Genomic DNA, 27,077 nt, shown 5'->3' with positions numbered 1-27,077 from the left:
TTGAGTTTCAGTTGAATAATTGGTTTCACCAACCAAGGGTGGGGGGGCGGGGAGCCAAGCTTACCCAAAGAGATCAGACAGGCTAAATTTTCCTCCATGACCTCCTGATGCAAAGCCCTTTGGCCTGGATCCAGCACAGCCCACTCCTCCTCCATGAAACAAACAGCAATATCCTCACAGGTCAAAACTACACCCTAAGAGAAGAAGAAATGTTTTGATTTCATACAGCATGCTGTGATTCTATCACTATTAGAGGTGGGCATGAACCAGTTTGTCCCAATTTGTTCCGGTTCGTAAAGGCACTAGCAGAGGTGCTGCTGTTCCCCTCTCCAGCCAATCTAGCCACTCATGAAGCCTGGTTTGCTTGCTTTTCCCACCTCCTCAGCTAATCTCCCAGTAGAGCCCAGACTTCTCTACCCCACCCTTTTGTCTAAGTGGGAGATCAGCCAAGAGGACGAAGCAGAGAAGTCTGAGCTGTTGCTGGGACTGGAAAATCAGTTGAGGAGGTGTAGGAAGCTAGCACAGGCCTGGGGAGTGGCTGATTGATCCACAGGAATCAGGGCAGGGGAGCAGCACCACATCTGGCTCTGCCTTTATGAATTGGGACGAACCGGTTCCTGCCCATCTCTAATTACAATTCACTACTAGACAGAAGAAAATGGGGCAATGGCTGTTAGTGATGCTAAGATTAAGGGTTCAACCCACCACAGACAACATCTTAGCTTCCCTCATGGGCAATTCATACAAAAACAGAGGACAGATACCTTCAGGTTCAGAGAGAGGGCCAAGGGACAGACGCACACAGCACCTCTCCACTGCTTTGTACAAACTGAATCCAGTTGTGTAGAAGCTGTTTCCACTCCTTCAGAAAGAAGAGAAGACCAAGGATATGTTCCCACCATCATCTGAATGACTGCAAGGAAAAATAAAAGGGATGGGAAGGTATCTTCATTTTCATGAACTTTTTATATTGCACATAGGAAAGAGAGCTCTTTTCCTCTTTTTGACTACGCAACACTCCATATCTATATGCATGGAATGGGGCTAGGGCACCTCAGACAATATTCCCTGTCTGGGTGAAACGAGAAACTTATATCAGTTGAAGGAGATGAACACCCGCCACCTTCTCAGTTGGCAAGGTGCCTGCTCTGCTCTTTCCCAGGCTGTTCAACAGCAGTGGTGGCCAACCTTGAGTAACCCAAGTGTTCCTGGAGTACAGTTCCCAGAAACCCCAGCCAGCAGAGCTGGTGGTGAATTCTTCTGGGAACTGTAGTCTAAGAGCACCTGGGTTACCCAAGGTTGGGAACCACTGTATTACAGGAATGGGAGCTTCTGGCCTCTGTGCAGCTGAGCCCTTGCTGTTCTGTGCAGAAAAACAGGGGCTAATTCTTGAGGCCTTTGCACAGGAAACAGCAAAACCTGGGCACAGATATAAGAAAATGAATTACAAAACCCAAGATACAGCAAATGGCATCCAATGTAAGGAGAAGGAGACAGGCTTTGCTCTGGGCACGTTCAGAATGATGCCAACCCCTTGGGATGGGCCGCACATAAATCTCTTGGCATCAGCGGCATCGGGAGCAGCTTTTCCTCCTTTGCTTTGCTTAAGAGGAAACGTTCTGCCAGGGACACTAGCTGGGATATGACTTCACGTCTACATTTTCTGACCCTTCTCTCCATCTTAGGTGGAAGGAGAGCCCAAAACTGTTGGAGGATGATCAAGTCTAGGATTCCGGTCTTGGTGTGTTTAATGGCTTGAACTACTCATTTTTTTATTTTTTTTATTTTTTATTAAAAGAATACAAAATACACCTACTCTACAGAAAAAAAACCCTATAAAATACAAAACAAAACAGTACAATTACCCATGTGCACCCATCACCTTCAGGACTAGCATTACACTTCATTCCATCCATTTTCACTCCAAAATTTCATTGTTTCTTCCCTCGGTGTAAACCCTCTCCCTCTCCAAAATACATGTTCTAAAAATACATTCCATATTTTCTTAAAAACATTATTTTTCATTTGGCCTCTACTTATTTTCATATCACATGTCAGTTTATCATTAATAGCCATGTCCCATAATTCTCTATTTAAAATTTTTTATACTATTTTATGCTGTTAGCCGCCTAGAGTGGTCTTAACCGACCAGATAGGCGGGATATAAAATAAATAAAATAAATAAATAAAAATATACCATTCCTCCAGGTTAAATTGATTTTCATTTCTCCAATTCCTTGCCATAATTATCCTTGCTGCCGTTATCATTATTACTATGAAATCCTTATTTTCATTCGCCAGTTGATCTTTAATCATATTCAATAAAGCTATTATTGGAGACATTGGAGGCTTGAACCACTCATAGCAAAGATTAGAAAAGGTGGCTACCAATGTTTCAGGACAGTACATTCTTCCAGCACCAGAATCGTTTAACAAACTGGTGTCATACATCTGAGGCGCAGCCCTCCCTTACAGTTGTTTGTATAGTTCTTTCCCAGAATTTCTCCCTGCTCCCTATTGAGATGTCATTGGGTTCTTTCCTGGTTTCAGGACTTCCTGAGCCTTTCATTTTCCTCTCCAACCAGGGGTGCCTCCAAACAACCAAAAAGGATTGCAACAAACAAGTCTTTTGATTGTAAGGAGGGGGGGAAGCAAAGTATGCTGCTTATATGCCACCCCATAGCACTTAAAGTACTCTCTGGGTGGTTTACAAGTTAACTATGCAGGTTACACATTGCCTGCCTGCCCCCAGCGAGCTAAGCCACAACATATTTTATTTCTTTTTACACCTGTTATACTTCACAAAGTCATAAAAAGTGAAACACAACCCATTTCTGCCAGACAACTGATTTGGGGTGCAACTTATTAATTGGTTTTTATCAAGTAAACCTTAGTATCCCTCTTGTGTGCACACTTTAACAAGGTCAGAAGGTTTGAGTGTGTCAGAGAAGCTGATAACAATGCCATCAGGAAACTACACTCCATTACATGTCTGGACTTCTAGCAGAGTCTGTCAAGGTGGAATGGTCAAAGCTGAGATACCAGACAAAGATGCATCCACCTGTTCAGGAGGAACAGTGTCACCAGGAGATGAGAATTCATAGTTCCAATGGTAATGGGGGTGGAGAAACTCCAGAGGTACTGGGTTGCTGCCTAGCAGACACCAGCAGTGATACTCACTTTAACTTTTGTTATTAATGCACCAAAGAAGGAAACAATAAACCGCTTCGAAATATGTCATACCTTTAAAACCCTATGTTGAGACAAATAAAAATGAAACAAAAGATAATGTTGGAAGATGAGTCTCCGAGCTCAAAAGGCAAAGACTCTCAGGTCGGAAGGCACTCGGGAGGGCAAAGGACAAGTACAAACAGTACTGTTGCTAATCAAGCAACTGATTTAAATCCTAAAGGGCATCCGTTCCTAATGTTCACAGGGACCAAAGGAGTGTCCCTTCCTACAAATATTGCTAGAATGTAGAACCTGAGAAGTATGAATCCAGGTAAATTCAATACTGTAAAAGCAAGAAATGGAACTTTTCAATACTGCAGTATTTGGTGTGAACGAACTGAAGTGGACTGGAATAAGTCAAATAATAACAAAGTGATTTACCCTTGAAATAGCAAAACTCCAAGGGCTGCTGATGCGAGTGATCTTTTTGACATCTCTAATTCACAGGGTTGTCATAGGTCGGAAAGGACAGCACACGACCACATACTCTTCAAGAGTAACACTGTGACCTTGAAGGGTCACAATCTGGTTCTTCAGACACATGGATCTTGTGGATTGTAATCCGTAAAAGCAGAAAGTGAAATAAATCAGTAGATCTTAAAGTGCCACAATACTTCAGAGCCGGTTTTGCTTTGTCTTGTTTCTTATTCCTGCTGAAAAAAAAGACTGGAACGACTACCACTGTGAAAATGGCTCCAACAGAATGGATAAGAAAGCTTACCCAGAGACATCGTGTGGGCCCAATTCTCCTCCATGACTTCCCAGTGCAGAGCCTTTTGGCCCGGGTCCAGCAGGGCCCACTCTTCCTCGGAGAAAAGCACTGCAAGATCCTCAAAGGCTACAGGACCCTGAAATCAAAGGGAGCTTTTAAAATCCTCCTGGGCACCACAATTTTTCTACCATTTAAAAGTTTAGTCCAGAAGAAAATGGCATCAATGGGGTAGATGAGGGTAAGAGCACAGGATTCGTCTTGTCGTAGCCTGAGCCTTCTGATAGGGAGTAGTTTTGACAAAATAAAATGGAAGGTGGAAGTTTGGGGGGGGGGGCTCAAGGAAGTGGACAAGGAAGAGAAACACACATTCCTCCATTCCCCATTCATTCTCCTCTACCTGTTCTGGCTGCACAGATGCTGTGGCCATTCTTCCATCGAAAAGAGACGAGCAAGGGTGTGTTCCTTGTTGATTTCCAAGGTCTGCAAGGGGGATCAAGCGCATGAAAAAAACACTTATTTTTCAGATCGTTTTGTCCTTTATTTGTGTGAAAACAGCCTCACTCTCTTCTTGTTTTGGTTGAGATTCACCACCTACATGGATGGATGGATACATATCCAATATCATTCATCAAAAGGGGAAAGATACAGCAAAAGGGGGATCCAGGAAAAATAGATCGATCAGTTCCTTACCTATAAAGACAGCTTCTTCTTCCTTCCCTTGTGTGTTCCTCAGGAGGAGAGGCCGGTGTCCTGGGTGAGCAAATTCCGAGGTGACCAGTTCTGAAGACTCCTGCACCCAAAATTTGGACATTTATAACACAGCAAGGAACAAATTGACAAGACTAAAAATTACAGAAATGCGGATGAACGGTGGTCATGCTTCGCTCATACAATTTTTGTAAAAGAGTGGGCACTTTCTTGGCCCTTTGGGATGACAGGAACTCTCACCAGCTGCCCTTTCTTCTTGCCATCTGTTGCCAGGCTCAAGAGGAAAGCTTCTGCCAGGGATACCGCCTGAGACGTGGACTCCGGCTTACGTTTTCTGACCCAGCTCCCCATCGTTGGTGGAAGGACAGTGAGGAACTGTTCGAGGACTATCAGGTCCAGCATCTCTGTCTTGGTGTGTTTTTCTGGCTTCAGCCACTGATGGCAAAGACTGCGAAGGTGGTTACAGACTGCTCTGGGCCCCTTGTGCTCCTGGTAGCAGAACTCCCGGAAATGCTGGCGCTGGACGTCTGGGCTGAGAGAATCTCTGTCGAGGTTGGTCTGTGCAGCTCTTCCCAGGCATTCTTCAGTGCCCCAAACCTCCATGTCCCCAGGCTGCTTACCCAGCTTCAGAACCGCCAAACCCTTCCACTTTCCTCTCATTCAAAAGAGCCAACGCAACAAAACTAAATGGGTGCTCTTCTCTCTATAGAAAAGAAAAAAAACATGGGCGAAATTTAAGATTTGGGAAGGTTCTGTCATGGCTCCCAGTCTAGAGATACTTCTGGTTGACAACTGCCAGGGTTCTGCCCCTGATCTCTCTTACCTCTCTATATGCTTTCCCTGCCTTTTCAAGCATCTGCACCCCTGCTTCCAGAAATCACTTTCTCCATAATGCATATCTGGTTTACAAACAGAAACAGTTTCAAAGATGGTGGTCTGTCTCAAACAGACAAGGATTTCCAGAGAGGGAGAACACACTTCTCTTCGACCTATAGCAGGCAGGATTTCCCACCCTGAAAGCACCTCAGCCCACCAGGATTCCACCTGAGTAGGAAGAAATGTTTCTACCTGTCTTTCAGCAATGCAGAACCCTGTGATTTCCATCAGAGGTGGATCTGATCCTACTGTGTAGATGGAGAAAGAAATGCTTTAAATCCAGAGTAAGAGAAGTAGGGAGGGAGGGAGGAGAAAGAAGAAAGGAGAGAGAAACATAGCCTTGGAAAATACTGAACTAAAAAGAGGGGAGATGGATTAAGAATTAGGCTTAAAACTAAAAGTACATTTTACTGGAACTATAGGCTCATCTACACTGCTACTGCTGGCTAAATAGGGTTCCTTGAGATTGAATGGAGATGTAACATGCCATTTGGTGCAATCCTTGAATGCAAATGGCATCTCGGAGCTCAAGCAATCCTATATGGTTCAGCTCCTTCTGGTTTGAATTTCTAATACCATGACATGGCTTTATAAATAAGCCACTTCAGGATACTTAAGCAGAGGATACTTCCTCTGCTCTTCGGCAGAGGGGCAGGGGAAGTGTATTCCCCCCCAGGCTCTGTTATACCACTGCTGATGTGCTGTATTATTTATAAAGAAAGTTTAAATATATCTTTTTCTATTTGTTGTGTCTTAAGGGATTGATCAAGTAACTGCCCACATTGAAATCCATGAATTTGGTGGCAGGCAGTTTCTTGATAATACAAGGCAAAGAAAATTTTAAAATACTGCTTTATAGATGATGCAGAGCATCAGTGATGGTATACCAAAACCTGAAAAAAATCACTTCCTCTGCTCCTCCACTAAGCAGAGGAAGTGTTCAATTAGCCAACATCCTGAAGTGGCTCACTTATTCAGCCACTTCATGATATTGGAAACTCAAAATGGAAGGAGCCTTGACAGCGGAAGGTTCATTTTTGGTCCATTCCCAGTAATCACACATGCTGGAAAGAACCCAAAACAGAGTGATCCTATTCACACCAAAAGCGTAGAAGCCCCTGCCAGGGGCTCAGAAAGGTGTGGGAAGGGATGCTCTGAGGATGATTTGCTTTGCTCCAACAATTACATTGTGTTACACCAGAAAAATGAGCAAACCAACCCATCCCCACAGCAGAGCACAGACAGGGACAAGCACCCATCTGACTGCAATCCATTTCTGCAATAAAAGCTGCTTAATTTAGTTCAAGCCAAGAGGTGGATTGTGTTGAATACCTGAGAGTTGGCTATTCGGAGAGAATAGAAAATGCCAGAGAGAGGGGGGCATTAACTGACACATAGGAGCAACAAACGGTTGGTGGTAGTGACCGGTGGACCTTGTAAAAGAAAAGAACTTCAAAATATATGATTATTCTTGTGAGTTGTGGGCAAACCCCGTCTAACAGTTCAAGTGAAAGGTTAAAGAGTGAAGAGCAACATAAACCAAGCTTCTGATGTGACAGTCATCAGAGGTCAGAAGAAACCTGATAGTACCTGTTAAGATTCATTGCCCGAAGAGCATAAGAGTGGGGTGGGGGGGCAGATGCCCCAGCAAATCCGATGGGAATAGCTTTTGTAAGAACCTGGGAATGTCTCATGGAAAGACATTTTTTATGATCTTCCTTGTGGGATGGGAGGGAGACGGGAACTCTTGAAGGGGAAGACACGGGTTATAAATAAATATGGAGGTGTGCTTGCAGGAGGCTAATTTCAAAAAACATTACCACTTAGCCTATGTTTAACTGACAACAGTTGTATCTGTACATAATCATGTCCCCTGATTACCAAATTTATTATTGCATTTCATTGATTGCATTTCTTTCTCTGCATCTCTTAGGGCAGGATATCTTGAACAAGAGGGAAGGCATTTCCTTCCATCTGCTAGCAAAACCTTGTTAAAAAATACCCACCCACCCCAAAGGAATCGCCTTTCTTTACATGGAGAAGGGCAACAATCCTTTGCTTTTTTCGGTCTGACCCAGATAAACCCACGTGGATCCTCCAGGAAGGTCACCCCCTTTATCTCTGCAGACGGACGATGGGGGTCGCTTTCCTTAGCCCCCCTCCTCTTTCCACGCTACAGAGGCCTTTCCCTAAGTCCAACCCCCACGGATGCCGATGTGTCAAGCACTGGGAAAGCTGGGTGAACGGGGGAGGGGGCTCTCCCAGGTCAATGTGGGGCATGAGGGGGAAATCCGTGGGGAGGGGCTGGGCTTTGCAGGCTGGAAGGGAGGAGCCCCCCCCCCTCCATGGACTTTGGAGAGGAAGCAAGGAAGAAAGGAAGGGGCGCCCGGCTCTACCAAGGACTCCCCGCCTGGGCAGCCTCCCCCTCCCCCACCGCCACCTCTCCCCACAATCCAAGTTCCCCCCCCCCCCCATCATTTCAAGCTCACCTGCTCGCCCGAGAAGGCAGCAGCAGCCCCGCCCGGACCCTCCAAGAGGGGACTCGGAGGGAAAGAAATCAGCGGGACACCTTAGCTGCGGAAGCAGGAAGTGGGTGATCGCCCTCCCTTCTTTTCGTCCTGAGCGGCTCTCTAGGACTCGCTGCTTGATGACTTTGATTCTTGAGGGTTAAAACCGAACTTGGGAAGAGGTGCGTCAGAAGCCCAGGGGGCTCCAATGTCAAGCTGGGTTTTACCTTGATGTAAAATACTTACCCGTGACATGAGCTTTCCAGGGAGAGTTGATGCAATTTTAAAGCTCATTTTGCTTTTAATTCAGCTTTTTCACATAACGACATCAGCATACAAATGCAGAGCTGGAAGGGGAACCCTGTGGATCATCTAGTCCAGCCCCTTTCAAGGAGACACGGTGGGGGAATTGAACTCCCAACCTCTGGCTCCAGAGACCTAAATCACTGAGCTGTGCAGTAGCTCACCCAGTGTGGAGCAGTGGATAAAGAACAGGTTTCAAATCCCTCCTTAGCCACAGAAACTCAATGACAGTGGAACTGATTGGTTCTGATTTGACAACACATAATAACAACATCCAGTGGTTTGTTATTTTCTCTCGTATACACTGACTGAGTCCCCTGAGTCCTGCGTAAGTGGGGGCAACACAAATAAAGAAGATAAACCACCATTATATTATTTATTTCAGTCTCTCTCTCTCTCTCTCTCTCTCTCTCTCTCTTGTTTCTTTGTTTCTTTGTTTATTGTGTTAGAAGGTTCCTTGAGCCATGCGATTGCAAGGCAAGGAAAGAAGTCTGCCATTTTATTGAGTGAACTCCACAATTCCATCTATTTCTTTTTTTTTTCCTGGCTGTTTCTTGGAGGTGCCTCAAAAGTGACAGCAAAGGTATTGGGGTGAGAAATTGCCACTTCGATGTCTGTGATTGAAGGTTCCACTTTTGCTATCTTCAAAATCGTTGGGGGAAAAGCAAGGAGGTAGAGAAGAAACACTGGTGGAACAAGGCTGTATATTGTCACCCTGCTTATTTAACTTATATGCAGAATACATCATGCGAAAGGCTGGACTGGAGGAATCCCAAACTGGAATTAAGATTGCCAGAAGAAATACCAACAACCTCAGATATGCAAATGATACCACTCTGATGGCAGAAAGTGAGAAGGAATTAAAGAACCTTGTAATAAGGGCGAAAGAGGAGAGTGCAAAAAACGTTCTGAAACTCAACATCAAAAAAACTAAGATCATGGCCACTGGTCTCATCACCTCTTGGCAAATAGAAGGGGAAGATATGGAGGCAGTGACAGATTTTACTTTCTTGGGCTCCATGATCACTGCAGATGGTGGCAGTAGCAATGAAATTAAAAAGACACCTGCTTCTTGGGAGGAAAGCAATGACAAACCTAGACAGCATCCTAAAAAGCAGAGACATCACCTTGCCGACAAAGGTCCGAATAGTCAAAGCTATGACTTTTCCAGTGAGAGGTGGACCATAAAGAAGATTGACTGCCGAAGAATTGATGCTTTTGAATTGTGGTGCTGGAGGAGACTCTTGAGAGTCCCCTGGACTGCAAGGAGAGCAAACCTATCAATTCTAAAGGAAATCAACCCTGAGTGCTCACTGGAAGGACAGATCCTGAAGCTGAGGCTCCAATACTTTGGACATCTCATGAGAAGAGAAGACTCCCTGGAAAAGACCCTGATGTTAGGAAAGTGTGAAGGCAAGAGAAGAAGGGGACGTCAGAGGACAAGATGGTTGGACAGTGTCATCGAAGCTACCAACATGAATTTGACCCAACTCCAGGAGGCAGTGGAAGGCAGGAGGGCCTGGCGTGCTCTGGTCCATGGGATCACAAATAGTCGGACATAACTTAATGACTAAAGAACAAAAGGGAAGAAACCCATGGTGCCACAACAACAATTTGCGACAACCTGATACAAAGTGCTTTGTGCCCATCTGTGCAATAGCCTCTTGTACGTGCCTCTGCTCCCTCAACCACTTTTTAAGAGGAGAAGGACCCTGAGAGTCAGAGGAAGACAGTCGATATGCATCTTACAATTCTTTATTATTTTAATCTTCCTCTGGTTTATAGGAGGAAAAGAAACATCACAGACACTGGGTACATCCTGTTAAAAATTGCTAGGAAAAGCACAGAAGATTGTTCTTTAGATGATGATACCAATTCCTGTGACTTAGGAAAGCAGCTTCTAGGCATGAGGGGATCAGGGGTGGGGAAAGGCTGGTCCTCCTGAAACTGTTGTGCCTATAACTGCTTCTGGTCCTAACTGATGGTGGAGGATAATGGAAACTGTAGTCCAGCAATATCACAGGGGCTACATGTTCACTGTTAACTGCAGCAGACTTTATTAATTTATAAATGTATATATTTATTGTCATTGTAAGTATATACACAGTATATACATTCAACAAAATTCACACATCCAGAGACCAGACCCACATGCACACACATAAAAAAATCCTCAAACTCTCCCCACCCACTAAAAATCCCCCACTAAGAACACAAACATCTGCACTGCAGGCTAAATAACACTGTCCAACTGTTCACTGCTGGTGGCCTTTAAGTTCATTATTGAGTGCAATTATAGCTCTGATAAAAATTATTCAGAAAACGTGTGGTCCGAGTCTTAATTGTTCCTGTATCTTTTGCCAGACGGCAACAGTTCAAAAAAGTTGTGAGCAGGATGGGAAAAATCTTTAAGGATTTACACAGCAATGTTAGATCAAGCTCACCTGCTGATGTCTGCCTCATAATCCCGCCCCCCCAGTGTACATTTCTTTCCCTGAGGTATCTCATGCACTATTTATTTCTTTATTGTATTCGCGAAGGCTTTCACAGCCGGGATCTAATGGTTGTTGTGGGTTTTTCGGGCTCTTTGGCCATGTTCTGAAGGTTATTCTTCCTGACATTTCGCCAGTCTCTGTGGCCGGCATCTTCAGAGGACAGAGCACAATTTGCTGTCCTCTGAAGATGCTGGCCAGAGACTGGCGAAACGTCATGAAGAACAACCTTCAGAACACGGCCAAAGAGCCCAAAAAACCCCACAACAACCATTATTTCTTTATTTATTATATTTACAGTATACACTCTTCGTAGTGCACCTGGTACAATCACACTTCCCCAAAAGCCATCTCTCTCTCTCTCTCCCCCTCCCTCCCTTCCTCACTCACTCTCTCATATTTAAGCACACATCACACTCTGAGAGAACCACAACAGGCAACAAAAGAGGAATTCTGTTTATGGATCAGCAGACAGGTACTGAAGAATGGAGGGGAAGGCCGGCACCCCTCCAGAAGGCAAAGGAGCTGCCCTGTGGTGCCCAGATGAAAAAAGGATAGTGCACGCAGTGAGGAAGTAATGAAGCTGTGGAGCAGGCAAGGCAAGCATTCCCATTTCTTGCCTCTCAGCAAAGCAGTTACCCAGGAGCAGAGCAGCTTCTCTTTAAAGCACATTGAGTTGGACTTCCTTGGAAGACACTGGATTCTCTGTAGCCGTTTCTGTAAGGAAAGGGAAGGAAACTGGGAATTGCAGTGATACTCAAATGGAGTCTGTTAGGTGCTGGTTAGGATGAATTTAAAAGAGATGTTTTTCAGGAGCTTGTTGTACAGAGTTGTTTGCCTAATTCATGAGGTCGGACCATCCAGGAAAAGGAGAGGAAACAACAAACTGCTAAACTGAAGGAGAGAAGACACCTGGAGCCTGGACCATGAGAATTTTGGGCAGTGATTGGAGTGTTCTGAATTACTGTACACCTATTTGGACTTAATTGGTTGACAGCTTGAAAATGTAGTGAAGAAGGTGGTCCGAGAGAGATGTAAAATGAGAGGGTTTGTGTATTTAAAAGGGAAATTTGGTAAATGCTGTGGAATGTGAAACCTAGCAGCTTGTTTTTCTTTTAAAGAAGGGGGTGGGGAATAGCCCAGTTTCTAAATGCCAACATGTAGGGTCATAGAGCAAAGATGATGACCTAGCTGTTTTTATTTTAATTAGAAATCGTAAGTTTATTTAAACATTGTAACAGATGGATACCCTCAATGCTTATGCTTTAAAGCTACAACTGTGTTCTAATGAATCTACTTAATTTTCTTAATAAAAATATATATAATTCTTTAACAGAGGACTACTTGAGTATGTTGGTGTGTATTCTAAGGAAACACTTAGCCTATGTTTTATGGCTTTGGAAGCAATCAAGAAGATCCCGGCCGTGAAAGCCTTAAACATCAATCAAGAAGAGTTAATTTTTAAGGTTCAGGCTTCTCTATCGGCCGTGAACTATGCACTGCTGGGGTTTAGAGGATTTACCTCAGGGGATAAAGTGGTTTTGGGATAAAGTGGTTTTGGGCCCAGCGGGACTCCCTGACCGGGATCTTTGTGTCTTTAGGGAGAGCGGCTCTTTACAGTTTCTTCCTCCTTACAGCAGGTCTTGAAGGAGCTGGCCCCCCTCTGCTCAGACCCCCCCCCACATGGAGCAGACCCACAGGCTCATGCGGTTTCTTAAACCCCCTGTGATGGGGTCCAGGTTTCATCTTGGACGGTTCCCCTTTTTACTGTTTAACAAAAGGGGTCAGTCGGTGCCCTCAACCCCCCCCCCGTTTTTCTGCAGTTCCCCCGCCGGAGGGGAAGGGGGAGGAACATAAAGCTACGAAAACGAGGGAAGAGCTCCTCTCCTTGACTCAACCCGGAAGCGGGGATCGCTGCGCCTGCCTCTTCCCCTTCGGCCCAAGAAAGGCGCCTGGAGGAGAGAAGCGGGGCTTTTGGGGCGCCTCCCGGATCGGGACCTGGACGGAGGTGGGCGCTGGAGGGGGGGACAGGTCGGGGGTGGGGGAGAGGTGAGATTTGCAGCGAGGGGCGAGATGGCCAGCTCCCCGCCAGTCTCGGGGGAAAAAAATGGCGGCTCTCCAGGCATTGCCGATAGTGCCCCGTTGTGGCTTGACCTGCTCGACCTTTGTGCAAGGCAATCTTTTCCGCTGAGTCTCCTCTGGAGGAAAGGGGGGGGGGTTCAGAGGATCTCTGGGGTCCAGATCCCACCCCCAGGGGCAGGGAGACTAACGCCCCATGCCACCTCCCTGCAAGGCCCTAGGGCTTCAACAGCCTCTATTTGTGTGTTTGTGCTGTGTGTAGGTCTTTTTTCCTTCTCTCTGTGTGTAGGGCGGGGTTTGTCCTCTGCAAGGGGACCCTGCCCTCCCCCCCAAGGAACGAGAGAAAATAACTTGCCTTCCTTCTCACCCCCTCATTCCCCTCCTCGCTAATGACGAGGGCTTTGGAAGTATCTGTAAACAAACACATAAACACACACACAAACAAAAGCACACCTTGGCCAAAGCCCGGAAAGGCTCCCTTAAAGAAAAAAAGTCCCAGGTGGGGCCGGAGAGGCAAAGGGGGCGGCGATGGGGGGAACAGGCGGGAGGTGGAGGAGCCGCCAGGGCGACTTGGGGGGGGGGAGGAGAAATGGGGTTTGCGAGGCAGGGGGTCCTCCCTGCACCTTCCCTCTGAGGGGGAATATATGCCAGACCTCTCGCTCTTTTCTACACACCAGTGTGTGTGTGTGTGTGCGTGTGTGCGCGCGCGCGCCTGTATTTGTCTTTTCCTGGATGATCTGGCAGCGAGGAGGGCTAACCGGATCCCTCTCAAGACCAGATCCTGAGCTGAGGATCAACCGCTTGGCGGCTTCCTTGTTGTGCTGCTTGTGAACACAGACCGTCTTTTTCTGAAAGGGAGGCAGGAGAGAAAGCAGGAGAGAAGAAGGTGACGGACTTAAGTTCATTATTAAGTGCAATTATAGCTCTAGGATAAAAACTATTCAGAAAACGTGGGGGGTTGCAAGAGGGCAGGCGGTAAAAGTCCTGAGACCTGAACTCGGCCCGTCTTGGGTTGGCAACCCCACAGCACAGGGCCCTTGGCAAGGAGGCCGAGGAGCACCTTTGGAGACGCCCCTGCATTGGCATCCTTGGGGTGACAAAAATAACGGTGCTGTGACAAGAGGGCCTGGTCCAACCCTCGATCCCCTACATCACACAGGCTGTGGTGTTTTCTAGAGGATGATTTTGTTTACTATTTTTAGTGTAGCATTGGTTATCCCTAACCCCTTTTAAGGTTTATAGACTTGCTGTTTTAAACTTTTAAATGATGCTTTTTGGTGATGAAAGTAAGCTGCCTTGAGTCCTTTTAAAGGAGAAAGGCGGGGCAAATCAATGGTCCCCAACTGTTTTTAGACCATGGACCGGTTGGGGGTGTGTGGGCTCTGTGCACAAGGGGGCTGGACTGGGGGGGGTTTGCACTTCAGACCAATGGTGACCCTTAAGAGGGATCTGTGAGAGAAGTGAGATGGTTAGGGAGGTTTTCACCCTTGCTAGCCCACCCCCATGAGTTTCCTTGGTTGAGAGGACATTTGAACCCAGGTCCCAACCCTGCACATTTTATAAAGGACACTACCTTGCCCCTCATAAGAAGGCTCTTGAAGTATGTGAGCTGTTCAAGGAGGGGTTCACCCTTCTTCCCAACTCTCAAGTCGGCTTCCGTGACTGCAGAGATTTGAACCCAGGTCCAACCCTCAGTCCACTACATCACACAGGCTGTGGTGTATTTATTTATTTATTTATTTATTTATTTATTTATTTATTTATTTATTTATTTATACCCCGCTCCTCTGACCATGTCCACTTGGGGCGGCTTACATAAAGAAAACAGAACAATATAAAATATATAAAATCAAAAATTAAAATTAAATCAGTTAATTAGAAGAATACATTACCAAGATGGCATGGCTCAAAAGGGGAGAAAAACAAGAATCACTTAACTGACTGGGGGGGGGGGAGGCCTGCTTGAATAGCCAAGTTTTTAGCTGGCTTTTGAAAACACATTGATTTTTGTCTAGTATTTTTAGTGTAGCATTGTTTTTTTTTTCTTTTTAAGGTTTCTAGACTTCTGTTTTTAACTTTTTCAATGTTGGCTTTTCATGATGAAGGTAAGCTGTCTTGAGTTCTTTTTTAGGAGAAAGGTGGTGTAAAATTATTTTAAATAAATACAGTGGTGCCTCGCTTAGCGAGGTTAATCCGTTCCGGATTAACCCTCGCTCAGCGAATCCATCGTTAAGTGAAACAAAAAAGTCCATAGGAACGTATTAAAACTGACTTAATACGTTCCTATGGACTTAAAGCTCACCGTTCTGCGAGTTTTCTCCATTGCGGCGGCCATTTTGGATGCCTCGTTAGAGAGGCAAAACAGCGGTCGCCATTTTGTTTTAGCGGCGGCCATTTTGGAACCGCCGATCAGCTGTTCGCTATGCTTTGATCGCGTCCGCGCGGTCATCGCATAGCGAAAAAAGCCCATAGGGGCCATCGCTGAGCGAACGCTCCAGCGATGGCCCGGGACCCATCGTTGTGCAGTTTCATCGCATAGCGAAGCGTTCGCTATGAGAGGCACCACTGTAATGGGAAAAATACCATCTTGTATGCTGATGCTTTCATCGCATGTGTCAGCAGGAAACATGTCCTGTTGCTCTCTGGTTCTCTGCTGTTGCCCCCACCTCACTGGGATTGGGGGAGCTTTTATCTCTGATCCTGGCCTGAGATATGCCTGCCAGCTGCCTGCTTTTGTGTTCCCCTTGTTGTTCTGCTGCCTGAAGATGAGAGAAAGATGGGGATGGAGCCCCGTTCGATTGAAACATAATGAAGGCACATCCCGCAAGGAAACGTTTTTGATTTCCCTTATCCATGAAGCCTCAAGGCTGATCTTCTTTTTCTTTTCTGCTAGGAAGAGGGTGAGACTGACCTGATTTCTCTTTGCTGTTTTGGGGACCAAAAACAAAGAACCAAATCCCAGATACTTCCAACATTTGCACGGTAAGTAAGATTTCAAGAGGTGGCTTAAGTAGCCTTGCCACACACACTCTCTCCTCTCAGTTTCCTTGGCCCAGCAAGGGATTTGAATCCAGGCTTCCTGGTTTCCAGTCTGGTACTCCATCCACTACACCAGGGGTCCCCAACTCCCTGTCCGCGGCCTGGTGCCGATCCATGGACTTCCTCCAACTGGGCTGCGGAGTGGGATCTTCACACACACCCCGCACGCATGGTGGGTGTGTTGCACCTGCGGAGGGGAGTGTCATGCTTGTAGAGGGGTGTGTTATTCTCACGCACCCGTGAGCAGAACACGCCCCTCTGTGAGCAGGACACGCCCCTCTGCCTGCACTCCCCAACTGGTCCGCAGTCCCGAAAAGGTTGGGGACTGATGTACCACACCACATTTCTTCTTTGAACATGTGCAAAGTGTTGCTATTTTAGGTTATTGTTTTCTTTGTAGTTTATTTAAAAAAGATCTCAATACTGCTCACCCCAAACCCCATGCTCACCAAGGGTAGGTTCTCTTGATAAGAGGCAAACCTTTGTCATCCTTATTTGAGAGGTGGGAGTTCTTCTTCAAGGCTCCCTTCTTGTTACCCCTGAACAGACAAGCCAGACGGGGGAATTTTGCTTTGCACCATCCACCTGTACTTTGGACTCTTATGATAATTGATTAACAGGTAACATCATTTCTGTTCCCACTTTCTCCTGCAATCAGAGGATAAAAGGGACAATAGACTAAGGATGAACTCATGGGAATCCTCCAACTGGGTCCCCCTGATATCTCTGATTTGGGTGGTTCCCAACACACGCTGGGCATTCTTCTGGAGGCAACACTGTCAATGGACAACCAGATAGCACCCGTGCTCTGATCTCCCTACTTCCTTCTTAGACAGATTCTGCAGCTAACTTCAGAGTTTGTTGCAAGGAATTCATTAAATTGTCTATGTACTGGATCACTGTCTCTGGGTATTCTCCCTGTTGTTTTTCCCAATTTTGTCTGCATAAATCCAAGGGTCCCCGCACTTTCCGTCCAAATAGTTCAAATGGACTGAACTCAGACCTGTATGCACTCAGACCTGTATGCATATAACAAGGGTTGTATTTTGTAATCACAATCATTAGGGTTTTCAGCTGTATAAACTCTGATCATTTGCATTTGGGTCCCATTAAATTTCTCCCCTAATCCATTTGTATGAGTATGGTATGGGGATGATGTAATATGAGCTATGCCACAGCCTTTTCATGAGTGAGTGCTGTTCCCCTTCTAGTTACTTTAGGTAATGGTCCCACAATGCCTATGCATTGAAATAGGATAGATATAATTGGTAAAGGGCACAATTTAGCTTTAGTTTTGTCATTGCCAGTACCCTGCCTCTGACATATGTCATAGCTTTGACAATATGACCTTACAGTGGTGCCTCGCTTAGCGACGTTAATGCGTGCAGGAAAAAAGTTGCTAAGCGATTTTATCGCTAAGCGATTTTTAAAAGCTCATAGAAACGCATTAAAACGCGTTTAATGCATTCCTATGGGCTTAAAAACTCACCTGTAAGCGAAAATCCTCCATGGGGCGGCCATTTTCGGTGCCTCTAAAGCGAGGAAACACAGCGGGTGGCCATTTTGTTTTCCCGGCGGGCATTTTGAAACCACCGATCAGCTGGCCGAAAATGGGGGCTTTGCGATGATCGCTTCCCCGTGATCATCGCAAACTGAAATTTCCCCATAGGGACCATCGCAAAGCGATCGCTTTTGCGATGGCAAAAAGTCCATCGCTAAGCAATTTCGTCGCTCAACGGAGTGACCACTAAGCGAGGCACCACTGTATTTGCTTCCCCATCCCAGGCCAGTAAAAATTTTGTGCTATCCTCTGCTTTGTACGTGCGATCCCCAAATGTGCAGCAACAGTGTCCGTATGTCCCTTTTCTATTATCTTTTCTCTGTACTTAAAAGGGATGACCAGTTCTCTGTGGATGCTTTCCCCTCCCCTCTTTGGATTTAACAGGACCTTCCTATATAACAGGTATCTGTCCACAAAGTATCTTTCAGGGTACTCAGGGGTTATTGGTCCTTCTCTGGCCAGTTTAAAGCATTGTTGTAAAGTATAATCCTGTCTTTGTTATTATTTAAAACTGTTTTCATGAGGATTTCTTATATTCACTACCTCAGCTAGTTCATTTGCTTCATTTTCTCCTATTTCTTCATCAGATACCTCACATTTTCCTTCAGATGTTTCTATCTTTTCTATCTGGGAGCGAGTAGTTATCAAAACACTCTTAAAATGATCAGATAAATGTAACCCTATCAAACAAGGGGTAGGAATTTGATTTGTGATGGCTACCTTCCACATTCCATTCCACCCTTGATATTTTCCTCTTATTAGCACATATGCAAGAAATCTGCCCCATATATCATAAAATTTACTCTTTTCCTCTCCTTAACCTTTAAGTTACAGGCTAACTTATCATTATAGCAATGTTCCATATTTCATCACACCATTCTTCTATTTGAAATTCAGACTTTGATTTCCAATTCCCAGCTATTATTAATCTGGCTGATATTAATAAATTGGTAATCAACTCTCTAGTCGTCATATCATATTCCACATTCTCGAATATTGATAACAAGGCTATCTCAGGATTACATTCTATATCTTTTTCACATATGCCATTTAATTCTTTAAAGATTAGTTTCCAAAATTTTTGTACATTTTTACATTCTGTGAAGGAGCAGAATGTACTGAGCCGTCCGTGATAATAGAGGCCATAGAAGGAGGTGAAAAGGAGAAAAGGGAGGTAGAACAAAAAGATGAAGACTGATGAAGACAAAAAGACCATTATGAAAGACGCAAGAGAAATAGAATCAAAAGAAAAGGCGGGAAAGACGGAGGTTTGTCTAGCTGAAGAAGTGAGAGGGGAAAAGGGGTGGAGCAAGAAGTGACAGTTTGGGAGGAAGATATAAATGAGGAAGGGGTGCGCTGGTTCTGTTCAGTGGTGGCAGATTATGAGCGAAAGAGAGCTGAAACCCAAAGGATGGAGTTTGAAAGGATTTGAACCCAAGAACTGTTAAGAGACTTCCCTAACTTGAGGATTGGTGGATTGCTGCCCAAACCCAACTCCGGCGATCCAAAGCCGACAAGGTAGATGACAAAGGAATGGACAGTGATAGTGGCACCTCGTGAGCTGGAGTTACGAAGAGAGGCGGAGATAGCCTACAACAGGTTTTATGACAAACCATACGAAAGAGGCTGGACAAGGCAGGCATGCTGTGGGACGATCTGTGCCCTCCGAAGTACTCCTCTCCCAAGACCGGAATACAGGGAATGGTGCAGGGGACATCCCTGTTGAGTTCATGGGACTATGACAAGAGTTTCAGTTCTGTTAGTGGTGACCTGTTACTGGAGTTGAGTTTTTGATCCCATAAGTAATGTGCTGGAGGAGATAAGTGTTAATAAAGACGAAACTTTGAAAGTTATAAAGACGTCTCCGCTGTTATTTTTCGCCAAAGAAGGGTTGCCCCCCCAAATTAGAAGAACCCACTCACACATTCCCACCACATATGAAAGTATGTACCAATTTCCTTCTCACATTGCCAACAGACGTTCAGATAACTAGCGTTAATTTTATTCAATTTTCTCAGTGTCAAGTACCATCTTAAGCTCAATTTGAAAAAAAAGTTTTATTCTCACTGACAAATGGTAAAACCCTTATTTTCCACATCTTCCTTCATTCTTCGTCATTTATTCTTTTTCCTAAGTCTTGTTCCCACACTAACTTCGGTCCTTCTTTCTCAGTCTCTTTCTTATAGATCTAGCAGGAATCTTTAAATTTTATTCACTGCACCCTTTACTGAATCAGTTATCTGAATATCTTCGTATGATAATAGAAATTGTTCATTCTTTGTATATTCTCTACCTTTATTATACTTCTTTACCCATTCATTAGTCCATTTTATTAATTGCATATAAAAGATGTGTGTGTCCATCCCGTTGCGATGGGGGGAGGGAAGTGCTGGTGAGAGAAGCAGAAAAGTAAAATGCTGAGGAAGGAGGGATGGAGAGAGGAAGAAGATGATGAAGAGGAAAAGAAAGAAGGGTATAACTGACGAAAAGGGAGCAGAATTTTAAAGAGAAAGCCTGGAAAGATAGATGGAGGGGTAATCAGCAACAAGACAACCCAAATGATTAAAATGTGCAGGTAATGAGAAGATACCGGCAGGAGCCTTCAACTTCTGTCTGCCATGAAGCCTTCAAAGGGCAAAAATAGCTGCCCCGCTACCTCCTGCAGAAGTGAGAAAAAGTTAAGGATAAAGAATAACGTGAATCCGAAGCAGAATCTCAGGAGGCGCCTCCGTTGCCCAGAGAAACTGCCTCGTCCCTCCTGAGGGAAAAAGCCTCGTCCCCGCCCACAGCTGCTTCTCCTATGCGCAGGCGCAACGGTTCCCCAAGTCCTTTCTCTCCCCCGTCCCCCCACGTTCTGGAGGCGAGAGAGCGGGCACACGTAGGCGCGCGTTCTGACGCAACAACGGTCTCTTGAGAGAGAGTTGGGTGGAAGGAGAGGACAGGAGAGCGTTCTTCCCGGCTCGGGAGTTTGTGAGGCGAGGGTTCCCTCTCTGTCCTTCTCCAGCGCCCCCACCTGCCCTCCTGAGGCTGGAACTAGCCCTGAGGGGAACAACGGCGGCCCGCCTTTTCTTCTTCTTTCCAGCCCCTTCGTTCCCTTTCGTGGACCCCCATCCCACCCCCCTCCTCTTCTCTGCCCCTCGTCATCCAGCCGTGGCCTCCCGCCTAACCTCCTCAGCCGGCAGCCAAGCAACGCCTCAGAGAAGCGGCGCCAGGACCTGGAAGGACGGAGAAAGGGGGGGGAGTTTCCACGCAGGAAACCGCCCCCCCAACACGCAGATACTTTGGAAGTTTTCTGAGGCCTCTCAGAAGGTGGGGGGTGGGGGGAAAGGAGAGATGGACTCGCAGTTCAGCCTCCGAGAGCCTGGAGGCATTTTCTGCCGCCACCGCCCCTGCCCCACATTTTGGAAAACACCCAAACCAAACGAGGCCTCCTTCCCTTCTTAGCTCGGCAAAGGCTGAATCCTACCATGCTCTGCCTTCCCACCTTCGGAAGCAGTTTGGGGGTGAAACTTGTGAGCCCTTGCCAAACCTGGAAGCCAATCTTGCACCTCAGCCTTCTGTTTCTCTGCAGATGGCCATTCAAGAATGGAGAACAAAACATTGGGAGGGTGGCATTTTCTCTGTTCATGAAGTCCTTGTAGAGGGTGCCTCAAAAATGATTTATCATGTGCAGTTGGGTGCATGGCCAGACATATGATGATGCATCCCAGCAAATGGCAATTAATCCTGGCAGTTTTTGCTAAACGTATCCAAAGATCAATAAAGTTCTGGCCATTAAAAAAAGAGAGAGGCCGATTTACCCCTTCCTTGAAAATGCAGAGTTGATGGACTCTTCCTTCAAGACTTTGTTCTTGTAATGCCCAGCTCTCCCTAAAGAGAGTATGGGGTTTGAATAGGGAGTCACTTTGGACACAAATCCACCACCTTTCTCTGAGACGAGTCCTTCAATCATCTGAAGTGTGTGAGATCTGTTCCATGGACAAGCCTGACCTTAAAAGAACACTTCACTTTCCTTTTAAAGTATTTAAGCACAGGTTTTGTGTTTCCTGAGAACACACAACAGCTCCGTAAGGTAGGGCTTTTCAATGGTAGGAAGTTAAGTGACCTATTCCAATCCTCTGGATTTAAGTGCAACCTTGCTGTTCAAGAGACTAGTCCTCAGTTAAGTTTAAGAAAATATAGATTCATAGAAAGTTTGTTTGCAAAAGCAGTAGCATAAAATGTGTCCAAAGATTCCAATAGTTAAATAAAGCTGCTATTTCTTATTAAAATAAATACTAAGTTCTAAGCTATGGTGGGCTATGCCCACCTCCTCCTCCTTTCCATGTTACATTCTGTAAGCATTTCCTCACACAGCACAATCCATTCCGAAAACTCCCCAAAAGCTTGGGAAGCTAAGAGAAGCTTAAACACATCCCATCATCCATCTTTATCTTACATTCCTAACACCTTCTTCCTGACACTTCATAGCTGTAAAGCAATTAACTTCAAAGAGGCCTAACACAACTCTCCACCCTGAATTCTCATGATGTTCCAGGTGCCTTAACTTCTCCCAATTAGGATGGTATGCATGTTTGGTCTTCTAGGGCCTCCTCGTCCTTGCATGCTTATCTGAGTCCTCTCTGTACCAGGCAAATAGTGAACTGGAAAAAAAGTCTCACGGCCTATCACATTCCAATGCCTTTCAATTCATGTTACACAGAACCTGACTGAATCCATTTTCTCTGACTACAAATCTCACTCTCCTTCAGATCATCTCACACCTCCCCTTAAAATTCAAAAATCCAGGTTTACATTCTGCAGTCCCCCCCTTTGTGTAGGAGGGGAAGGGGAGGAACCTAGAGCTATGAAGGGGAGGGAAGAGCTCCTTCCCTTGACGCCCTCTGAACGGGAGCCGGAAGTGGGATTGCTGTGTCTGCCTCTTCCCCTTCTCAAGAAGGCACCTGGAGAGAAGGAGGACTCTTGGGGTGCCCCCAGGATCGGGATCTGGCTGGAGGTGGGTGTTGGAGGGGTAGATCAGGGGTGGGGTGAGAGATGAGATTTGCAGTGTGGGGTGACATGCCCAGTTCTCTGCCAGTCTCGGGGGAGGGGGGCTGCTTCTCCAGGCATTGCTGGTGGTGCCCCGTTGTGGTTTGCGCTGCTCGACCTTTGTGCAAGGCAATCTTTTCCTCTGAGTCTCCTCTGGAGGAAAGGGGGAGGGGGGTTCAAAGGGGAGAGAGGATCTCTGGGGTCCAGATCCCACCCCCAGGGGCAGGGAGACTAATGCCTCACACCACCTCCCAGCAAGGCCCTAGGGCTTCATCATCCTCTCTGTGTGTATTTGTGAGTGTAGGGTTTCCCCCCTTATCTCTGACTGTAGGGCAGGGTTCATCCCCTGCAAAGAGACCCTGTCTTCCCCCAAGGAACGTGAGAAAATAATTTGCCTTCCCTACCCCCCTCCCTTCCCCTCCCCATTAATGGGCTCTGGAACTAATTCTTAAACACACAAACACACACACAAACAAAAGCACACCTTCACCAAAGTCCGGAAAGGCTCTCATAAAGGGCCAAAGTCCCAAGTGAGAGGAAAAGGGGTGGCACAGGGGGAAGGTGGGAGGTGGGGGAGCCCCCTGGCGACTTATGGGGCAGGCAGGAGAAATAGGGTAGGTGAGGGAGGGGATCCTCCCTGCACTTTCCCTGCGAGGGTGAACAACTGCCTGACCTCTTACTCTTTTGTACACACCAGTCTCTCTCTCTTTCTCTCTGTATTTATGTTTGTCTTTTCCTGGATGATCTAGCAGAGAGGAGGGCTAACCTGATCCCTCTCAGGACCAGATCCTGAGCTGAGGATCAACTGCAGGATAACTCCCTCCCCCACCCCCACTTGGCGGCTTCCTTGTTTTGTTGCTTGTGAACACAGACCATGTTTTTCGGAAAGGCAGGCAGGAGAGAGAAGGGGGTGGACTTTCCTCCCTGGGATGTTTCCTAGCAGAGGCTGAAGGGGAGATCTCCCCAGGAAGGGTCTCCTGGTGGACGTTGTTCTTCTTCCTGCAGGGTCAAAACCGTTCTGGTCTTTGGGTCCTGAAGGGACAATTCAGGGCCATTGGCTCTGCAAAAGACCTGCCCCTCGCTCCTCCTTCCTAGGGATTCTCCCTCCTGCCTCCAATCCAGGCTCTCCATGGGGTGGAGCAAAGGGGCTTTGGAAAGAGGCTGAAGGAGCTCCGGTCCTTCCACATGGAGGGCAGCAAGAAGGGACTGGAAGTCAACCCAGCCCCAACTTCTGGGCCGTTCCCTCTCCCAGCAGGTCTTTTGTGGAGTGAATGGCTCTGAAGGGTCCGTTCCAGACGAAGTGATCATGACAAGCTTTGCTTTCCAGGAGGGCCAGCCAACACCACAACCCCTTCCCTCGGTTGCTGCCCCTCTAAGCCCCCTGTGAGGTTTGGAGTGAGTTCAAAGGGAAGAGCAAAGCCTGAGCAAGGTTGGGGGTTGGAAGACAGCAGGTGAGAAAAGTCCTGAGACCTGAACTTTGCCTGTCTTGGGTTGGCAACCCCATGGCACAGGGCACCTGGCACGGAGACCGAGGAGTGTCTTTGGAGATGCATGCTGTGTTAGAATCCTTGAAGTGACAAATGAGAACAGGGGGCCTGGTCCAACCGTAGGTGCAGTACATCAGCGTGTTGCACTTGTGGAGGGAAGTGAGATGGTTAATCAGATTTTCACCCTTGCTAGCCCAGCCCGATGTGTTTCCTTAGTTGAGAGGACATTTGAACCCAGGTCCCAACCCTGCACACTTTATATAGGACAGTACGTTGCTCTTGAAGTATGTGAGCTGTTCAAGGAGGTGTTCACCCTGGTTCCCAGCCTTCAAGTTAACTTCCATGACTGCAGAGATTTGAACCCAGGTCTCCCAGTGCCTAGTCCAACCCTCGGTCCACTACATCACACAGCCTCTGGTGTATTCTAGATGTTGATTTTGTCTACTATTTTTAGTGTAGCATTGGTTTGATTCTTTTTAAGGTTTCTAGACTTCTGTTTCTAACTTTTCAATGTTGGCCTTTCATGATGAAAGTCAGCTGCCTTTGGTCCTTATTTATTTATTTATTTATTTATTTATTTATTTATTTATTTATTTATTTATTTGCTTGCTTGCTTGCTTGCTTGCTTGCTTGCTTGCTTGCTTGCTTGCTTGCTTGCTTGCTTGCTTGCTTGCTTGCTTCCCACTCTACCCAAAGGTCTCTGGGTGGCTTACAACAATTAAAATGCAATTAAAATACTCTAAAAATTGCCATCAGGACCCACAATATTATTTCAATTAAAAGCCTGGAACAGGAAGGTTTTGACCTGGCACCGAAATGTCATCAGTGTCGATGCCAGACGAATCTCAGTCGGGAGGGTGTTCCATAGTTTGGGGGCAGCTGCCGAAAAGGCTTTTTGTCTACAAGCCATCCTTCTTACCTCCTTGAGGGACGGCTCTTTCAAAAGGGCCCCCTGGTTAGATCTTAACTGCCGGGTAGGCTCATATGGAAGGAGGTGGTCCTTCAAGTATCCAGGGCCCAAGCCGTTTAGGGCTTTATATGTCAAAACAAGCACTTTGAATTGGGCCCGGGCAGCAACTGGTAACCAATGTAAATTCAACAGAATCGGCTTGATGTGATCTCTAGCGGCTCCACCACTCACCAGCCACGCAGCTCGATTCTGGACCAGTTGCCGGACCGTCTTCAAAGGCAGCCCCACATAGAGCGCATTGCAATCTATGTGAGATGTTACCAGTGCGTATGTAACTGTCATGAGACTCTGCTCTTCCCGGTAGGGCCGTATCTGGTACAGTTTCCTCAGCTGAAGGAAGGTGCCCTTGGCCACCGAATCCACCTGGGCTTCCAGAGTTAGACTGGGGTCCAGGAGCACCCCAAGATGAGGACCCTGTCCATTAGGGGGAGTGTAAGCCATTCAGGGCAGGGAAATGGCCCTCTAGCCTGTCCGGCGAAGCATCCACTAACAGCACTTCCATCTTGTCTGGACTGAGTTTCAGTTTATTAACCCTCATCCGGTCCATTATCAGTTCCAGACATGAGTTCAGCACAGAAACTGCTTCACCTGGATTGGTGGAAAACGAGAGGTAGAGCTGAGTGTCGTCAGCATATTGCTGAGTCCTCAGCCCGAATGTCCTGATGACCTCTCCCAGCAGTTCCATGTAGATGTTAAACAGCATGGGAGACAGTATCGAGCTCTGAGTAACCCCATGGCATTTATATCAGAGCAACTTTCCCCCAGCACCACCCTCTGGACACAGTCAGCCAGGAAGGAGCGGAACCACCGTAAAGCGGTGCCCCCAACTCCCAACCCAGCCAGCCTATCCAGAAGAACACCATAGTCGATGGTGTCAAAAACCACTGAGAGGTCCAGGGGCATCAACAGGATCACACTCCCCATCTCTCTCCTGGCAAAGGTCATTGTACAGGGCGATATGCAATCATAAGATCTTTGAAATCAACGTGGAAACGAATGGGCAACCAATGCAAGGCAGCCAGCATGGGGGAAATATAATGGTAGCTTTACACCCCAGTTAGAAGTCTGGCCACCGCAATTTGAAATTTCCGCATCAGTCGCAAAGGCAGCCCCATGTAGAGCACATCACAGTAGTTTAATCTTGAGATTACAAGCGCATAGACCAAAGTGGTGAGCACCCCCACATCAAGATAGGGACGCAGGTGTGCAATCTGCCGAAGATGGAAATGTGTGGAATGGACCACTGACAACACCTGGTTCTCCATAGTGAGCGCCAGATCCAGATGTACACCCAAGCTGCGAACCTCACTTTTGGTGGTAAGAGTCACTCCCCCTAAAGGAAAGGGAGTTTCACAGACCACTGATGTCTGGGACACCCACCCAAAGGACCTCCGTCTTGCCCAGATTCAGCCTCAGTCTGTTCACCTGCATCGGTTGCTGAACAGCCCCTAGGCAGTGCTCAAGGGACGAGACAGCATCCACTGTTTTTGAGGAAAAAAAGGAAATGTAGAGCTGACGACACGAATCCCCACATATCATGATGACCCCTCCCAGCGGCCTCATATAGATGTTAAACAGCATTGGAGAGATAATCGAGCCCTATGGAACCCCAAAACTGAGGCTCCATGGGGCCGAGAAACTCTCCAATCTGCACTCTCTGGGAACGGTCCTCCAAGAAGGAACAGAGCCAGGCAAACGCCTGGCCACCGATTCCCAACTTGGATAGCCCCCCCAGGAGAATACCATGGTCGACAGTATCAAAGGTGGCTGAGATATTAAGGGGGACCAGCAGAGACATGTTGCCCCTGTCGGCCTCCGTCAGCAGGTCATCAAACAGGGCGACCAAGGCTGTTGCCGTGCTGTGGCACGGCCTGAAGCCCGACTGGAATGGATCAGGGGCATTGGTTTTTGGAGACAGGTGATGTAAAATTGTTTTAAATAAATTGTGGGAGAAATACCATCTTGTATGCTGATGCTTTCATCGCATGTGTTAGCAGGAAGCATGTCCTGTTGCTCTCTGGTTCTCTACTGTTGCCCCCACCTCACTGGCATGGGGGGAGCTTTTATTCTACCCTGACATACGC

At 46.7% G+C, this 27,077-nt stretch overlaps 2 protein-coding genes across 10 annotated transcripts in view; one reads left to right on the top strand and one right to left on the bottom strand.

The window, feature by feature from the left end:
• Nucleotides 1-12,331, bottom strand: part of LOC110070195 (uncharacterized) — a 32,850-nt gene extending 20,519 nt beyond the window's left edge. The window contains exons 1-8 of one of the 9 annotated variants that reach the window (XM_078387512.1): nt 8,017-8,106; nt 5,720-5,775; nt 4,892-5,354; nt 4,634-4,733; nt 4,341-4,423; nt 3,613-4,079; nt 765-913; nt 65-194 (exon numbers count right to left, since the gene is read on the bottom strand). In XM_078387512.1, the coding sequence (XP_078243638.1) occupies nt 65-194; nt 765-905 (271 nt within the window). In that variant the 5' untranslated portion in view covers nt 906-913; nt 3,613-4,079; nt 4,341-4,423; ... (2 more) ...; nt 5,720-5,775; nt 8,017-8,106. The other 8 variants (XM_078387507.1, XM_078387508.1, XM_072987253.2 and 5 more) reach the window with 8 other exon arrangements.
• A 377-nt stretch (nt 12,332-12,708) lies between these two features.
• The window catches only part of LOC110070793 (uncharacterized), a 32,781-nt gene continuing 18,412 nt past the window's right edge, over nt 12,709-27,077 (top strand). Inside the window, exons 1-2 of the mRNA XM_072987753.2 lie at nt 12,709-12,837; nt 15,802-15,890. The gene's annotated coding sequence lies outside the window, so the exon portion shown is untranslated. The remainder of the gene's footprint in view (nt 12,838-15,801; nt 15,891-27,077) is intronic.

Source organism: Pogona vitticeps, chromosome 2 (genome assembly GCF_051106095.1).
Source record: "Pogona vitticeps strain Pit_001003342236 chromosome 2, PviZW2.1, whole genome shotgun sequence".
Taxonomy (NCBI): Eukaryota; Metazoa; Chordata; class Lepidosauria; order Squamata; family Agamidae; genus Pogona; species Pogona vitticeps.
The sequence above is the reverse complement of the archived record's forward strand: the minus strand, read 5'-3'. Positions and strand labels throughout refer to the sequence as shown.